The 17,423-nt window shown below is 44.9% G+C and overlaps 1 protein-coding gene across 2 annotated transcripts in view; it reads left to right on the top strand.

Annotated features, from left to right (window-relative positions):
* The window catches only part of Ctnnal1 (catenin alpha like 1), a 55,343-nt gene that overhangs the window by 21,832 nt on the left and 16,088 nt on the right, over positions 1-17,423 (top strand). Inside the window, exons 3-9 of one of the 2 annotated variants that reach the window (XM_021160014.2) lie at positions 2,154-2,341; positions 5,161-5,280; positions 7,709-7,798; positions 9,115-9,285; positions 11,484-11,684; positions 13,872-13,958; positions 16,952-17,110. In XM_021160014.2, coding sequence (XP_021015673.1) covers positions 2,154-2,341; positions 5,161-5,280; positions 7,709-7,798; positions 9,115-9,285; positions 11,484-11,684; positions 13,872-13,958; positions 16,952-17,110 — 1,016 coding nt within the window. The remainder of the gene's footprint in view (positions 1-2,153; positions 2,342-5,160; positions 5,281-7,708; positions 7,799-9,114; positions 9,286-11,483; positions 11,685-13,871; positions 13,959-16,951; positions 17,111-17,423) is intronic. The other variant, XM_029476273.1, reaches the window with a different exon arrangement.

Below are 17,423 nucleotides of genomic sequence, written 5' to 3'. Positions count from 1 at the left end.
CCTTTAATATCAATATTCCCCCCTCCCCCCAACACACACACACACACACACACACACACACACACACACACACACTCTGTGAGTTTGAGGCCAGCCTGTTTTAGAGTTCCAGGACAGCCAGAGCTAAAACAGAGAAGTCCTGTCTCAAAATACAAAAAATAAAAACAAACAAACAAAAAAATCCTAGAATATTAATGACGTGGGTTGGCTTTTAGGATGAAGGCAGGGAGATGTCATGTGAAGCGTTTACATACAAACAGCTAATACAGCATACTTGCTGATGTGGCTGAATAGACAGAATGTAGCTGTTAACTACAGGAGAGGGAGGACTCTGGCCTGGTTCTCGGGCTTCTAGCCATTTGTTGGTTTAGGGAACAGCTTTATGTGGGACGCAGAGGAGATGGCCTCACTTTATTTGTAGTTTATATTTTTTCCATTATAAAAAAGGATTTGAAGTGGGCCATAATAAAAGACAGGTCAAGTGAATCTATTAAAATCAGAGAAAAAATATACCAGAATCTTTGGCAAAGATGAATAGTTAACTAAGTAGTAAATTTATCTTTGTACTTCCTGGAAAGCAAGACGAAAATGAGAGAAACAAAGGGTTATATAACCCCCATTGTTTGCTGAGAGGCAACAAACCAGTTCGTAAGAGGAGAGTCCTGTTTTCCTGGCACCACGTTATTCTCTGGGCACTTATACAGCTTGTTATAGAATACAGTGGGCAATGCAGAGAGAGCACAAAGACTGTCTCGAATTGTTCCTGATAGCAGCCCTTGCTGAAAGCAAGAGGGGCGGGGGTGGGATTTACAGGGAAAGAACAGCATGAGGTTCTATGGTCCCTTAGCCTTGTCTCCTTGTGCTTAGTGAGGGCAGGGGCTGGGGGAGGGGAGGAAGTGAGTCCTTATGAGCAGGCATGTGCAGATAGCTCCAGCCGAGGATCAGGCAGGTCCCCTCTGGTGGCATGAGCCTCACACACCATCTCTTCTAAATCACTCCATGAGGAGCCCCACCCCAACCGGACACCTCCTAAAGTTGCAGGCAAATAGGGACCTTTCACTGACACGTGCTGTGAACCAGTCCTGAGGGCCTTTGGCTCACTCAGCCCTTAATGGCCTCTTTCTCCTGGGCAGCTTGTATGTGCTTGAGGGCAAGACTACGAAGCAGTGATCAAGACCTAGTGAGTGCTTCAGGTTAACTGTTAGATTCCAGTCCGACCTCCTTCACCAGGCCGGGAGACACTGGGCAAGCCACATTCTCATGGGAGCATGGCGCTGGCCTCATTTGTGGAGGATTGTTATATGATGTGTGTGTGCACTCAGCATGAATACGTGTTTACCAAGTTTTCACGTCATGATTCTTGCATCTTAGTCTCTCTTTACTTTTTGCTTGACCTGCTGCTAAGACTTGTTTTCTATATGGCAGCTCAGTAAATATTTTTGTTAGAGTGTGTCTTAGTTAGGGTTTCCATTGTTGGGAAGAGACACCATGACCAAGGCAACTCTTATACTAAAGACAACATTTATTTATTTACTTTTGATTTATTTATTATTATATATAAGTACACTGTAGCTGACTTCAGACATACCAGAAGAGGGTGTCAGATCTCATTATGAATGGTTGTGAGCCACCATGTGGTTGCTGGGATTTGAACTCAGGGTCTTCAGAAGAGCAGTCAGTGTCCTTTCAAACCCAGGCTTCTTCAGGTGTAGTGATTGACAGTTCCCCTCCCTCCCTGCCGCACCTCCCTCTGCCCCTCTCCCACCCCGACCCCAAGGCCTGGGCACTGTGTCCTGCTCACTGCTCTGGATTATGGTTTGGTTTTTCCTTCTTGGGACTTTTCTTTTGTCTTGCAGAGAAGCAGCCTTTAGATTGTGTGGTTGGCCAAACTACAAGAAAGACAAATTGTATTTTTGACTGAGTCAAAGTTTGTCTTGGTTCTGAGAGTGTACATTTTTGTTTGCTTGTTTTTGTTGTTGTTGTTTGTTTTGTTTTTGCTTTGCTAAAAAGCATCCTAGGAGCCTTCTGAGGCGGAGCTGCATCTTATTCCTCATGTTTCCCAGGTTAAAATGCACGGGAAATGAGAGAAAAGTCTGTCTTTTGTTTAAGTTTTCACTCCCAATATAGTATCTCCCCTCCCCCCCTTTTTTTAGGTGAAACAATCGCCTCACTCACAGATGTGACCAAACGGAACCATTTGGAATCAGATGGTCAGGTCACAATTCTGACAGACAAAACAGGCGTCGTGCAGGCTGCCCGGCTGCTGCTCTCCTCAGTGACAAAAGTGTTGCTGCTGGCAGATCGTGTAGTCATCAAGCAGATAGTGACATCGAGAAACAAGGTACTCACTTGTGCCTGTTTGTGTCTCTGGTGGTTCAGAATCCTTGTTGAGGTGAAATCCAGGTAATTGGGCAATGCTTGTTAAATAACTGTTTATAGAACCTGCTGCCTAGAGTTTAAAATGGTGTTTTCTACGCCTACCATCTCCAATGTACTGATCCTAAGCTCTTATTATTTCCATTTAAAAATCTATTTTTTTATGTATATGACTGTTTGCCTGCATGTAAGCCTGTGTGCCATGTGCATGCCTGGTGCTCATAGCGGCCAGAAGAGGGCGCCAGATCGTCTGGAACTGGGGTGATAGATGGTCGTGAGCTGCCATGTGGGAATGCTGGGAATCAGACAGGGATCCTCTGGAGTAGCAGTCAGTGCCCTTAACCACTGAGCCACCTCTCCAGCTCCAGCCTAAACTTTTAAATGCAAGTAATGTTTCTCATTTAATAACAACAGCACTAAAACTCTTGTTGAGGCTTACTGCCAAAAGCCTTTGATGTATGCAAGCTGGGGAGAAAAGCTAAGCTGATATTGTATGTGGTAGAGACTTAGCTGACAAGTATCCGTCAGGTCTTTTCCTTTTATTTAACTCAGAGAGTTACAATTTAAAAGCTAAGAACAAATGTAAACCATCTGGGCTCTGGCTGTACCGCAGTTGATAGAAGGTCTGCCTCCCATGCACTAAGTCATGGCTTCGATTATCAGCGCCATATATGGAAAGTAGAAGCAGGATGATCCAGAGATCAAGGCTAGCCTCAGCTACATAGAAGGTTGGGACCAGCCTAGGCTACATGAGACCTTATGTTTAAAAAAATATATATTATCTGAAACTATAATTATCCACAGCTACAAAGTTTTCATATGTAGAGTCCTTAAATATTTCTGAAGAATTGCAAAATTTAAGAATGGAACTTAACTCTGGTAGACAGTGGCGGTGCCCTGGATCGTTGGGAACCAAGGGCCGTTGCTTTCCGTGGATAACCCCCTAGGTGAGGAGGAGGGCAATTGAATCAGCCAGGGCAGAGATACAGTCTCGAAGTAGGAGAGTGAACCAGAAAGTGAAAGTTTAAAGAGAAAAAGAAATGGAGAGAATGACAGAGGAAAGAGAGCCTGTCTGAGATGGAGGCTGGCTCAGTGTGCAGTTGTTCTTATCTGTGGAAATTGCTTGCGTTTCCTGAGCTGCCTGGGCAGGTTAGCAGGCCAAATGCCCTCCATAGCCTCATTAAAAATGAGCAAACACAGGATATCTGTGTTTTTCTAACCTATCTTGGTCTGACCAAAACTCAGCAGATTGTTTTTAGGAAAAAACAATCAGAGAATGTTTCACGTTCGTTTGCTGTTTTTCTTATGTGGAGGATACAGCCTCTGCTGATGTACTGTGTGTCAGTCTGTGTGTAGGTCTGTACTGTGTGTCGGTCTGTACTTGTGTCTGTCTGTGCGTAGGTCTGTACTGACTGTCTGTGTGTAGGTCTATACTGTGTGTAGGTCTGTACTGTGTGTAGGTCTGTACTGTGTGTCTGTCTGTGTGTAGGTTTGTACTGTGTGTCTGTCTGTGTGTAGGTCTGTACTGTGTGTCTGTCTGTGTGTAGGTCTGTACTGTGTGTCTGTCTGTGTGTAGGTCTGTACTGTNTGTGTGTCTGTCTGTGTGTAGGTCTGTACTGTGTGTCTGTCTGTGTGTAGGTCTGTACTGTGTGTCTGTCTGTGTGTAGGTCTGTACTGTGTGTCGGTCTGCGCTCTGTTCCCTCCTCACTGTCTGAAGCGTCTTGGCAGCTGCTTAGTCTGAACAGCAGCTCCTGATGGATGAGAATGGTTTTTCAACTGTGAATCCTAGCCCCGCCCACTCCTCGCTCTGTAGATCACCTCCCTTCCATTTTCTTCCACACTGGGGTTCTTACAGTTCTGGTTCAGCGACCTGTGCAGTTTCTGGTTGGTTGGTTTGTTTGTTTTTGTTTTTGTTGTTGTTGTTGTTGTTTTCTCTTCCCTTTGTTAGCGCTCTGTTCCTATGACAAAATGCCTAAGGCGAGGTACTTTGTAAAGAAAGGAGATGGGTTTAGTTTGCCGCAACTCTTCAGCTTCTGACTGGTCAGGTAGATGAGCTCCAGGTTTAAGACCCTGCCTCAGAAAATAATGAACAGACGGATTACTGAATATACTGAGAGTCAAGCTCTTCTCCACATATGTGTACACACGTGCCCTTGCACACACACTCATTCCCAGGTATGACTATATGCACATGGACTTCAAATGAAAACCGTTCAAAGTCATCCTGCGTTTCATAGGGAGGGTGTGGCCAGCCTGGATTAGGGACCATGTGTCAAAAACCAAAACCAAATAAACAAAACCCTAAATACACAGAGGAGGATCTCAGTCATGAAGTCCAGTGTGAAGAGGAAGGAGTGAGCAGAGCTGTTACTGCTCAGACGTGGCTCTGACGGTGTCCCCAGGTCCCAGCGCTGGGAGCCTGGGTCCCAGTGTATTCAAGAGAGAATTGGAGGAGTCTGTTAAAAGGCAGAAAGAAAGTCACTGAAGGATTCTCCTCAGAGGTGATTAGTACAGCCTTCCCAGAGTCTTCTTAAGAGTCACTATTATTAAAAGGAAAATTGAGCTTTCGGGTAGGGACGGGAGGGGGATGGGGGTGGTGTTACTCTCGTGCCTGTAATCTCTACTCTTGAAAGATTGAGGCAGGAGGATCATCATGAGTTCAGAACCAGACTAAGGGGCTGTGTAGAGAGTTCTGAGCCTCCCCTGTTTGTTGTCTCTGTTTAACTCTGGAAGTCTCAGTCTCTTTCTTGTTTGTTGCCCAATAAAATACTTTCTGTTTTGCAGATTCTTGCAACCATGGAAAGGCTAGAGAAAGTAAACAGCTTTCAGGAATTTGTTCAGATATTCAGCCAGTTTGGAAACGAAATGGTGGAGTTTGCACATCTAACAGGAGACAGACAAAATGTACGTACTTATCACTTTGAGATGTCTTCACATACACTCAGACCTTTTACTTTGGGTGGAAATGTGATCTTTTTAATCAATGAACTGACTTCTTCATTCACTACATCCATGACCTTGTTCCTAAGAACATATGGCATTGTTCCATTTGCATTGGTTATAATATGTTAGGTATTTAATATGCATGATTGATTTTAATATTCAATGTACCCCTGCATGTTGGGTGTTGCTACTGGTGGTTTTTAATGTAAGAAAACCAAACCTGAGGTGGATTTTTAAGGTCACTCTGCCAATGGACGGATTTTGGTTAAGTCTATTCCTGAAGCCTGTCAGTCTTCAACCATAACTTGATGTCTGTTTTTTGGGACCTACTCCCCAATTCAGACCAACACTTCTAAGTCTGAGGAGGCGGACAACCACAGCATGTCTGGAATAGGGTTTTCCCTGCTGGGGTGTTTGCTTATGAATCCATCACGTCTGACCTGTGGTACTGAGATGCCTCTGGGAGCTTTCCTGGTTGTAGCTACAGTTGGGAGATGGACATGGGCCTGGAAAATGTCAGGCTGGGGACTCCTAATTGTCTCTAAAAAAGCTGAATGTAGATGGCTGAGCGGGTAAGGGTGCTTGTCTTATTTGAATCCACAGGGTCCACATGGTGAAGGAAATGACTGACACCTGCAAGTTGCTCTCTGACCCCCACATGGGTGCTACGGCACTCGTGTATACCCATGCCTGAGCACACATGGATACACATGTTTGACTTACACACATACTCACATGTGCACTTGTGTCTATAAAGTTTTAAAAGCCACCTGTGTGGCACCTTGTCTGTGCTCTGTTCTGAAGCCATTGCTCTTTTACACTCGGTTTCATTTCTTTTTCATCCTCTCTCTTCGCCTCCTCCACTCTTCCCTATAAACATTATTAATATAAAGTATTTTTATGACAGTTTATCATCTAACATTTCCTGGATCACTTGGGCGAGTGTGGTTTGACTCAGATTCCAAAGCCCGTGTAGCTCTTTTTGACTGTTTCCTGCTGGCCACATAACTGGTAAACTTCCACTGTTATTTTGATTTGTAGTTAGAAATCTGGTATGGAGCCAGCATGGTGGCTCACTACTGTAATCCTAGCTCTTGGGATTCTTTTTCTAATTCTTCTTCTTCTTATTCCTCCTCCTCCTCCTCCTCCTTCTCCTTCTTTAAATGGAGTTTTGAATTTATTTATTTAGAAACAGGGTTTCTCTATGTAGTTTTGGCTGTCCTGGAACTTGCTATGTAGATCAGGCTGGCCTTGAACTCACAAAGATCTGCCTGCCTCTGCCTCCCAAGTGGTGGGAAGATGTGGGCCACCACTGCCCTGCTCAACACTTAAGATTTTAAGATAGGAGGGTCGCTATGAATTTAAAGTCAAACTAAGCAACCTAGTAACTTCCAGGGTAGTCTGTGCTACATTGGAAGACCCTACCTCAAAGATCAAAAAAGAAAATAGAATTGGTCTGGAGAATATTGGTATAGGAATATTTATTTCTACCAAGTCCAGTAAGGCTATAGTTGAATCTTTTAAAACTTGTGGACTTTGGCTGGAGACTAACCCTGGCTGGCCTGGAACTGACCGTGTAGACCAGGCTGTCTTCAGACTCATAGAGATCCTTTTGCTTCTGCTTCTGCTTCCCCAGTGCTGGGACTGAAGGCATCACCACCACGCCGGCAGAAGTACCTGTGAAATTCCACCCATCAGACACAGGGTAGTAGGCATTTCCCACTGAGCTGTTGGTAACTGCTTTGCCCAGGTCAAAAGTCTTAGTATTTGCATCAAGAGTTCAAGCCCTTTCTTTCTTTCTTTTTTTGTTTTTTGTATTTTTGAGACAGGGTTTCTCTATATAGCCCTGGCTGCCCTGGAACTCACTTTGTACACCAGGCTGGCCTGGAACGCAGAAATCCACCTGCCTCTGCCTCCCGAGTGCCGGGATTAAAGGTGTGCGCCACCACTGCCCAGCTAAGCCCTTTCTTTCTTAATTTGTCCAGAATATGCTGAACATAGCCATCGCATCATCCAGCTTCTTTCCTCATACCCAGCAGATTCTCATAACTTAGTCACTGGACACTGGGGATTTAACAGTACATACTCCAAAGCCTCTGCCCCCAGAACCTCTGTTTTAGAGGGTGTGGGAGGAGACAGACAGTAACACAGACATGTGGACAGCAGGTCAGTGACCTCAGAGAGTGAAGCTGGGGGTGAAGAGTGTGACTGTTTTCTCCAAAGCACAGACGGTTCAGGAAACATTCTCAGCTCCTTTCTGACTGGTGTGACTGGTGTGACTGGTGTGACTGGTGTGACTGGCCTTCTGAACATTATTATTGATGGCTTTTCAAAAGATCAAGTTGCTTGCATGTTCTTAGACTACCCAGTGATGTGATTTCATCTCTAGGATTTGAAAGATGAGAAGAAAAAGGCCAGAATGGCTGTGGCGAGGGCCGTGCTTGAAAAGGGTACAATGATGCTCCTCACAGCCTCAAAGGTAAGAGCCTTCGGTGTCACCCACGTCAGTCAGTGGTAAGAAATGGTTGGGCAAACGCATCTGATGTGGGAGCTTTCCAGTTCTGTTTCATCTGTTCTTTTTCTTTTTCTGATAAGCATGTACCCCACCAGAGAGCCTCACCCCAGCCCTCTTTGGTATTTTTGAAGAGATGAAAACAGTAACTTAAAGCCGGGCGTGGTGGCGCACGCCTTTAATCCCAGCACTCAGGAGGCAGAGGCAGGCAGATTTCTGAGTTCGAGGTCAGCCTGGTCTACAAAGTGAGTTCCAGGACAGCCAGGGCTATATAGAGAAACCCTGTCTCGAAAACAAAAAACAAAAAGCAAAAAACAAAACAAAACAAAACAAAACAAAAAACCCTGTCTTGAAAAACCAAAAAACAAACAAACAAACAAAAAAAAAACAAACCACCATTAAAAAAAAAAAAGAAAAGAAAACAGTAACTTAGGACCAAGTGGAATCTTCACCAATGATCAGGGATGCTGGCCTTCCTTCCCCATGACTCAGCAGCTAAGCAGAAGAGTGGATGGAGTAGTGTGAACAGAGCTGCCTGGCACAGCCACTCTCTGCAAGCTTGGCAGGCCGCATAATCTAGTGAGAGCCGGGCAAGGCATGCTTGGTTAAACAGAAGTGGTGGAGTGTGCGGGATGCAGCCTCCATTGGTTCCTCCCATGAATGCACGGCCTCTCCTTTCTGTTTCTACTTTTATAAAACGATGGGCCAGGAGTGCGTGTTTCCAGCAATTGGTACATTTCAGGGATAATCTGGTAAATGGCTCCACGTGAGTTTGTAGAGAATTGCTTTTTCTTCTGCAAGTATTTACTGATGGGCTGGGATTAGCGAAGCCACACAGCAGAGGCAGATGTTCTCTTTGGATCTAGAACCTAGAGTACGTCTTTCTTTACAGCCCGTTTTAAAAGTGAAAGATGCTGCCACTGTCATCTGGTACCTCATCCAGTTTCCCCCACTCCTTTCTGGTTCTTGCTGGTGTGAGACAGATTGTAGAAGACAGTTTGGATCTTGATAACGGTGTCGGGCTTTTCCATCCCTGTAATTAAGATGACTGTACTGTTGATGTTTGAAGATGCAGCTTTACTCTCTAGTCACTCACCTAACTTTTCTGTCACTTTTACTCATCCTGCTTCCACACTAGTGAGGAGAGGCGGCTGGGGGAACCAGGGGCCCAGGAGACTTGGGTAAAAAAAACATTTTTATTAGCCTGGCATGTTCTCTGTACAATTTTTAATGTGTTGTGGTACAAGTTGTTATTAAAATAAAAACCTCAACTGTTCTGAAAGACATGTCTCAGGCACCCCAGCTGTGAGTCAGCGCACACAAACAAAGAAGGGGTATTTGACCGGATGAGAGTAGCCCTGGAGAAGGTCACTGAGATCGTGACTGACCGCAGACTCAGCGGAGAGACCGACAGCTCATCTGTCAGCATTTTTACTGGGATTAAAGAGTTGAAGGTAAGAATAAAGAGTAGGTTTGGCTTGTTTTCCTTTCTCGTTGAAGGGAGCATCATTATGTACAGTATTCTGTGTAAGGATTTAGAGTGGTTCATCTTGGGGCTGGAGAGATGGCTCAGTGGTTGAGATGCTGGATGTTTTCAAAGAGTGTCAAAGTTATGTTCCTAGTCCCTCTATCAGCTGGCTCACAACTGCATGGTACCCAGGGAATCTGACATACTCTTAGTTTCCCTGGTACCCATATTCAGGTGCCCCTCCCCCTCCTGCATCTAGCACCATACACATAATTTAAGAAGAGGTTAGAGTAGCATGTTACAGAAAGCAATGCATCTCAAGGGATGGAAGGATGGCTCAGTGGTTGAGAGCATTTGCTGTCACCTCCATGGCAGCTCACAGATGCCTGAAACTCCAGTTCCAGGCCATCTGATGCCATATGCGGCCTCCACAGGCGCATGGTACACATATGTACATATAGGCAAATCACTTATACACATATTTTTTAAAAAAACGTCAAACATATTTCTTTAATGTAATGCCACTCTGGAAAACCCAACAGTGAGCAATACAGGCTCAGGATTGTGTTGACAGACAACACAGGTCTTTGCTGACAGCAGCAGCCCTGCACAGCTCTTGGTTTAGATAGACTCCTCCATGTAGAACCATCTGTGATGCTTATGAGCAGCATACGGTCTCTTCTGGGACCCTGCTCTTCCTGGGTGATAGGGTCCACACATCAAGGCTGAGCAATAGCACCAACATTATAGCTCTACAGTAAATTCTACTGACATTTGGAGTGCTCGCTCTGTGCCAGTTCTATGCTTTCAGAGTGTAGACTCCTGGAATCCCTACAGGAACCGTTGCTATTCTCTTCAGGGTACCGTTAGGGAGACTGAGAGACCGAGATGAGATGGACTTGCTGCCTCAGTACCAGAGCTGAGATCTGATGCCAGGAAGTCTGATCTCTCATCAGGAGGGCCCTATGGCATTATCTAGTACAGTGCCCTTATTTTCAAGATGGGAAAACCAAGGCCCTGCAAAGTTACCTAATTATGCTAAGGGTTGCACACCCATTAAAAAGCAGGACTAAGATGGGCATCATTTTCTTTCTGTCTCACTGCACCTTGACCTTGTATGAAGCCTGAGATCAGAAGAGGGACTAAAAGAAAGCAGTAGAGCAAATTGTTCTCTTTGCTGACCATTGCCTGAGGAGGTGCTCCCACCATTGGACCCAGCAATGTTGCTCAGGCTGATCTCAAACTGCAATCCTCCTGCCTCAGCCTTATAACTGCTGGCATTACAGGCATGGAGCACTATGCCTGCCTTGATACCAGTTTCTTTCTTTTTTTTTTTTTTTTTTTTTTTTTTTTTTTTGGTTTTTCGAGACAGGGTTTCTCTGTGTAGCCCTGGCTGTCCTGGAACTCACTTTGTAGACCAGGCTGGCCTCAATCTCAGAAATCTGCCTGCCTCTGCCTCCCAAAGGCAGAGATTAAAGGCGTGCGCCACCACGCCCAGCACCAGTTTCTTTTTGATGGAGAAAATAATCTGTAGAGAGAAATTTAATACTTTCTTCTGTACTTCACTTATTGTAAATAAGTAGATATGTCTATGTAAACAGTTTAATAGCCTTAAAAAGATCAGTATAACTTCATTAAGTTGCTGTTTAAACATACACACACACACACACACACACACACACACATTGGGTCTAAACCAAAAAAATAATAAATGATGTGAATTGTACATGATTAACTTTTAGGTTTCAATTATTTAAAATCGCAGTCATCATTGCCTGTTTCTTACTTACCATCCATATCATTTTTAAAGATTTTATTATTACATTCCGCACACCTTCCCATTTGAGTGCAAACCTCCTTGGGATTTTGCCCTGAGCAGTTTCTTTATTGGCAGATGCTTCACGCGGAGGCTGGTTTGTTGTTTGTATTCAGTTCTACACACTAGCGCTTTTTATGCCTTAGTATGATCTCCTGGGAAGGTCATTATACTAACAGTTCTTGAGACAAGGCCTTGCATAGTCACTGCTGACTCCTGAACAAGCCTTCCAGGTGACTGGAGATGATAGTGACCATTGGGTGCAGGCTGCAATCTTCCTAAGCCTTGCCAGCACATCTCAGGACATGGTTAGAACTTGTAGCCCATTTTAGGGATACTTACATGGATGCGGGGCCTTTTGCTCTCAGGTGAATATTGAAGCTCTTCGGGAGAATGTTTGCTGTGAGTCCAAAGAGAACCTTTCTGCCGCATTGGAGGCCGTCTTGGAGCATGTGGAGGACTTCACTGATTCTGCCTACACCAGCCACGAGCACAGGGAACGGATCTTGGAGCTGTCTAGTCAGGCGAGGACAGAACTGCAGCAGTTCCTTTCCGTGTGGATGCAAACCGTAAGAACTGTGCTCATTAGAGGAAATCTTAGGCAGTAGCTTTTCACCTAATGATTAGAGATATGTGGAAGGACTATGAATTGGGTCAGTGCATGACAAGCATGCCTTATCCCTTGATGCCATTCCAGTGGGCAAAACTTACAGCACATGCTGTGTTCAGGCTGCTCATTCTCCTTTTGGCCAGGCTGCAATCTGTGCCATCCCCACCATCTATAGTTTCCCTCTTCTCCCCATTCTTCTGCCAAGCTCACTTCTGGAAAATTCCTCTCCCAAATCCTATTTAGTGAGGACAGCAGAGAATGAACCTTTTGGAGGTCCTTGAGATACACGTTTGCTGCTGGTGCTATGCTGCTGTGCACTGTTTAACTCCAAGCACAGCTGATTTACAGACTTGTTTTAGAATGCTTATTGACGTTTAGACGAATGAAGATCAGGGTAGACCCCACTGGCGGGTAAAAGTCTAGCACTTTCAGACTCCTGGACTACAGCAGCCAGCAGCCGCTTAAGAGGCCTGGGTAGCATACTCTCAATATGGGAGACTGCTCAAGGAGGGTGGGTGAAAACTACAGAGGTGTTACAACACAGGAAGTTTGTCCCAAGTCTTTTTTGTTGTTGTTGTTTTGTTGTTGTTGGTTTTTTTTTGAGACAGGGTTTCTTTCTCTGTGTAGCCCTGGCTGTCCTGGAACTCACTCTGTAAACCAGGCTGGCCTCGAACTCAGAAATCCACCTGCCTCTGCCTCCCAAGTGCTGGGATTAAAAGCGTGCACTACCACTGCCCAGCTGTCCTAAGTCTTATAGCAGTAGATTGCAGAAAGGGGTTTGGGGGACAGAGGTCCAAGGGATGTTTTGGCACCTTATATAAAGAGTAGAGAGAAAGCTCAGGTTTGGGGGATATTTCCTACAGTACGTACACATTATCTGGGAGTCCTGCCCTATCGTGGGATAAGAGTTGTGAGCAGTGCTTTGCCTTTGGATTCTGTATGTGCCCTGTAGGGTGAAGAGGAGATTGCTTTAGTGATGACTCCTAAGCTCAACACAGAATACTAAGTTTCTTGCGATGAAATATTCAGGTTGGAGATGTGATTTTATTACCAACAGCTCCATATCTCACACTGCACACATCAGAGCACTCGGCTCCTACGTCTGTGTGCTAGAACTGTTCCCTATTACTTCTCCTACAGTTGCTACTGAATGTCTTTCCCCTGCCAGGGGCCCGAACTCTACCCTGTCCACCTTGACTTAGAGTATAGAAAAATTCGGGAGGAGGTGAGACAAGGACACCAAGAAACCGTCTTAAGTTTCTTAATAGATCCCATGCAGAGGGCAGTACAGAGAGTGAAGTTGGAGTTGGAAAAGGTCTCGAGAAGGCTCCCAGAAGGCATTGGGATTGACGCTGATCTGCTGGTTGAGAGACCTGAATACCTGTGACTTGCATAGTCTCAGCAGGAAAGGTAGACCTTAAACAAAGAAGAACTAAAAACCATAAGTATGTGGTTCTGAGCTGCAGTAATTACTTGGAGAAAAAGAGTAGGAAAGAAGGAGCCTGACTTAGATTGGGTGACCTGGGGGTTCCCTGAGAAAGAAAGGCTTGTGTACCTTCTTAGAAATAGAATTTTGGTATTCAGCTATGCTAAAAACAAAAGGGTGGCTGGGCCGTGGTGGCCCACGCCTTTAATCCCAGCACTTGGGAGGCAGAGGCAGGCGGATTTCTGAGTTCAAGGCCAGCCTGGTCTACAGAGTGAGTTCCAGGACAGCCAGGGCTACACAGAGAAACCCTGTCTAAAAAAAAAAAAAAAAAAGCAAACAAACAAAACAAAACAACCCAAAAGGGTGGACATTTAGGTAAAAACTAAAAGAGTTTAATTTTAGACCCAAATTATTAAAGATAATTTGGTTCTGAAAATTCACTTGTTTATAGTTACTGTGGAAAATACAATGAAATAACTAAAATTCTATTTTCTACTGTGACCTTAAAAAGATGCATTGAAGAAATAGTTCTACCAGGTCTGGGAATGTACGTCAGTGGTAGAACACTTGGCTTTATGAGTAGCACCACAAAAGAAACAAGAACACTTTTATTATTGTCAAATGGTATTAAAATGCACTATAATTTATAGTGACAGTTTGATTGGTTGTAACAGATTAAAAAGGTAAAGTGACCTACATGTATACTTTTCAAAATTCCAGCAAAGCAGGAAGACAAAGAGCGCCGCCGAGGAGCTGGAACTCACAGTTCTGAAGATCAGCCACAGCCTGGACGAGCTGAGGAGAGAAGTAAGGAGTCTGACCCCGTAGCCTCCCTCATGCTGTAGGAGCTGTAGGCTGCACGCCAAGCGCCTGCACATCAGTGTGCTCCTACACAACGCTTGACTCTCCCTTGGGTACTAGTGTGAAGTTGCCACTCACTGACACCATTACTCTCAAAGCTCTCACAGGAGTAGGCATAGCAGCCTTAGTCACCATAGCTGGGAACCGATAGATACCTTAAGAGAGCTCTACCTGATACCGCCCAGCAACACAGCGGTAAGATGAATCCCAGACCACACCACACACGGAGTGAAGAACCCGGGTACAGAAGAGTGAGCAGGCATGTGCTTTAACTGAGAAAACAACTCTAGGTGGGGAAGCACTAGATCTCAAGGGCGGGACTCAGATCAGTGGCTTCATTTGAGGTATTTACTACTAAAGGGGCAGAGGTGGCTTTTCTGAATCTATGGAGATGTTTGAAACATTGACTGTGGAGGTAGTTCTATGACTTACATATCTGCAAAACCCATCAAACTGTACCTTTAAAGTGGGAGCATTTTGTGTATAAATTATGCCTCATTGGAGTGAAAGTTGATTTTGTTTTTAACAAACATCCTTGAGTTGAGGAGATTTCCTTGTTCTGGAGGTAAGTGCATTCACCCATGACTGACTTGGGCAACGCGGAATTGCAAGTCCTGAGGCCACTTCTCCGTCAGCCTTGCTTGCGCTGCCTCACGGCCGTCTGGTTTTATCAGCCCTGACTGGGGACACACTGGATATTTGTGTGTAGTATGTATACTGTTCTCTGTCTGTGTCCTACAGCTGGGCAGCCTCACTGCCTCTGTGCCTGCAAAGCCTCCATGCCTGCTGCCTGGCCCTTTGTGCAGATGTCCAAGCTCTGGGTTGTTCTCAGTGAAAGATCCTGAAGGTTCCTTCCAGAGTTTTCCATGCGGCTGTAGGACTGCCTCACGGCCGCCCAGCACCCCAGCCCTGCTATGACTTACAGAGCCCAGGGTCTCTTTCCTTTGCCATTTTGGGCTGTGGCTGCTGATACCGATTTTTGCCCGGCTGAGGCACAAAGAGGGAAGATAGGAAGTTGGGGGAGGACAGTTTCCTGTGACCTGTGCCCTTATGTGTCACAGTCTGGAGCCAGTTGTTGTTGTTTGTTTTTGGAGATCTGGGAATGGAGCCTTAGGTATACTAGGGAAGTGCTCTACCATTGAGCATTAGGCCAGTAACAGCCACAGCCACACTATGGCTTCCTACTGTAGAGATAGAACTCTGACCTTCTCTCTAATGGATGCTTTTTACAGGTTTTTTTTTTTTTTTTCTTTTCAGAAGTTCTGTTCCCTACACCTCAATACTGCAACTCCCATGCCAAACTGTCCCTCCCTGATCCTCCTCACAAAAACCTCTCCTTACCCTTATCTCTGCTTTGTTTATTTCTTTGTGCTTTTGAAGCGGGTCCAAGTCTCTGGAGAGTGAGACTGGGTTCTGGGTATTTGTTTCTGCACTGTATGTGGGTCGTGTGTTTCACATTTTAACCAGAGACTGACAGCTCTATTGAGACTTCCTTTACGTTTCCTGGTAAGTGTAGAAGGATGTGATTTCCTCACATTAAGATTTAATTAACTGTTGAGCTGCTGAGCTGTGAGTGCTGCGTGAGACCCTTGGTGACCCGTGACTTCCCTACAGGCTTCGTCTCCTTGCCACGTCAGCTGTAGCCTTTTAATCTAAGGGTGGGAAAAGCTGCCCTTGGACAGTGCAGACAGGAATGGGGTATTTGTTCTGGCTTCTTCCTCTTTTGTTGCTAATGAGTTGTCCTCACGGCCTTCCTAAGAGCTATAAGACCTTGGCAAGTCACTCAGCCGCCGTGGACAAGTTGCACAAAGACATGGTGTTAGATATTCTCTAAGGCCCGCTGGTTGAATTAGGTCCTTTAAAATCCTTCTGTGACATACAGGAAAGTAGTTTAGTGCCTTTTTGGCTGTGATTATTCTGACTTGGTTGATAAATGCAGACAGCTCCTCTGTTTATTTTATACAAAGTCCTATCCTATCACTTGAATTGACATCCGGTTACTTCAATGAGAAAAAAAATCGATTCATTCTACCAGGCTTAATTCATAGTCAGGTTTTCTTGAAAGTAATGTCCCTTTTATTCTTTTTTTTTTTTTAACAAATCCCAAACCACCTGCCATGTAACTTACACACACACTCAGTGATATTCTTAAATGCTGTAAATTAGACTGAGGCCCATTACATATTGGTGAGCTGTTCACCCCAACTGCTGCCTTTTGTTTTTGTTTTCTTTATTTATTCAATACTGGCAATTAAATCTAGGCCTTGCTTGAGATGTATTACTGTTCCCTTAAACCTGCTGATGATATGGCCCTCTGTTAGATATTCCTTGTAGTAGTCTGAACACTAAAGTTTTATTTAACATTGAAATTTTTCAAGTTTTTCTGTCTGTGGCTGTATGGCCTTCATGTATATCTAGACACCAAGTGTATGCTTAGTGCTCAAAGAGGCCAGAAGACGGTGAAAGATCCCCTGGGACTGCAATTACAGGTGGTTGTGAGCTGCCATGTGGCTGCTGGGAATCCACCCCAGAACCTCTGGAGGAGCAGACAGCCCTCTGCATAGCTGAGCCATCTCTCCAGCCCTTGAGCAGTAAACTCTTAATTCTGTCCCACTTCTCACCATCTTTATCAACAGCAGAAGCATGTTCCACAGGGAGAGAGGCTGTGTGGGAGAGGCCTGGCTGGCAGAGAGGCCTGGCTGGCAGAGTGGCCAGGGCTAGTCCTCCACACACCCGGCTGCTGGGAGGAGTTCCATGCTTCCCCACATCCCAGGCCTTCTCCTGTGACCACAGGGGCTGCTCTGCCTCAGCGCTGTGGGGGTTCTCTCCACCTCAGCACTGTGGGGGTTCTCTTCTGTAGTCTCTGGGGCTCTTCTCGGCTGCTGGGTCATGAACGTTTTGTCTCCTTTCCTGCTCTGATGCCTTTCTGTCTCCTTCAGCTCCATTGTACAGCCATGCAGCTGGCAGCCGACCTGTTAAAATTCCATGCTGATCATGTGGTTTTAAAAGCATTAAAAGTTACTGGAGTAGAAGGAAATTTGGAAGCTTTGGCTGAGTATGCCTGTAAACTCTCTGAGCAGAAAGAACAGCTTGTGGAGGTGAGTAATAGAGTTGCTTATTAAACAAATTGTGGTTCACCATATGATAGCAAAATTATGGAGAGAATATTATCACATGTTTTTGACTAACCTACCCATCTGAGCATTGCCTTCTCTTCTCTTTGGAATCTGTAAGGTATAACACACGTCTACCTTGTTCTGACAATAGTTTAGCCTCTAAAACAAAACAATAAAATGTACTAGAACCATAAAATATATATATATATTTTTTTAAAGATTTATTTATTTATTATATGTAAGTACACTGTAGCTGTCTTCAGACACTCCAGAAGAGGGAGTCAGATCTCGTTAC

Source organism: Mus caroli, chromosome 4, assembly GCF_900094665.2.
Source record: "Mus caroli chromosome 4, CAROLI_EIJ_v1.1, whole genome shotgun sequence".
NCBI classification, from domain to species: Eukaryota; Metazoa; Chordata; class Mammalia; order Rodentia; family Muridae; genus Mus; species Mus caroli.
This window is presented reverse-complemented; position numbering and strand designations above follow the sequence as displayed.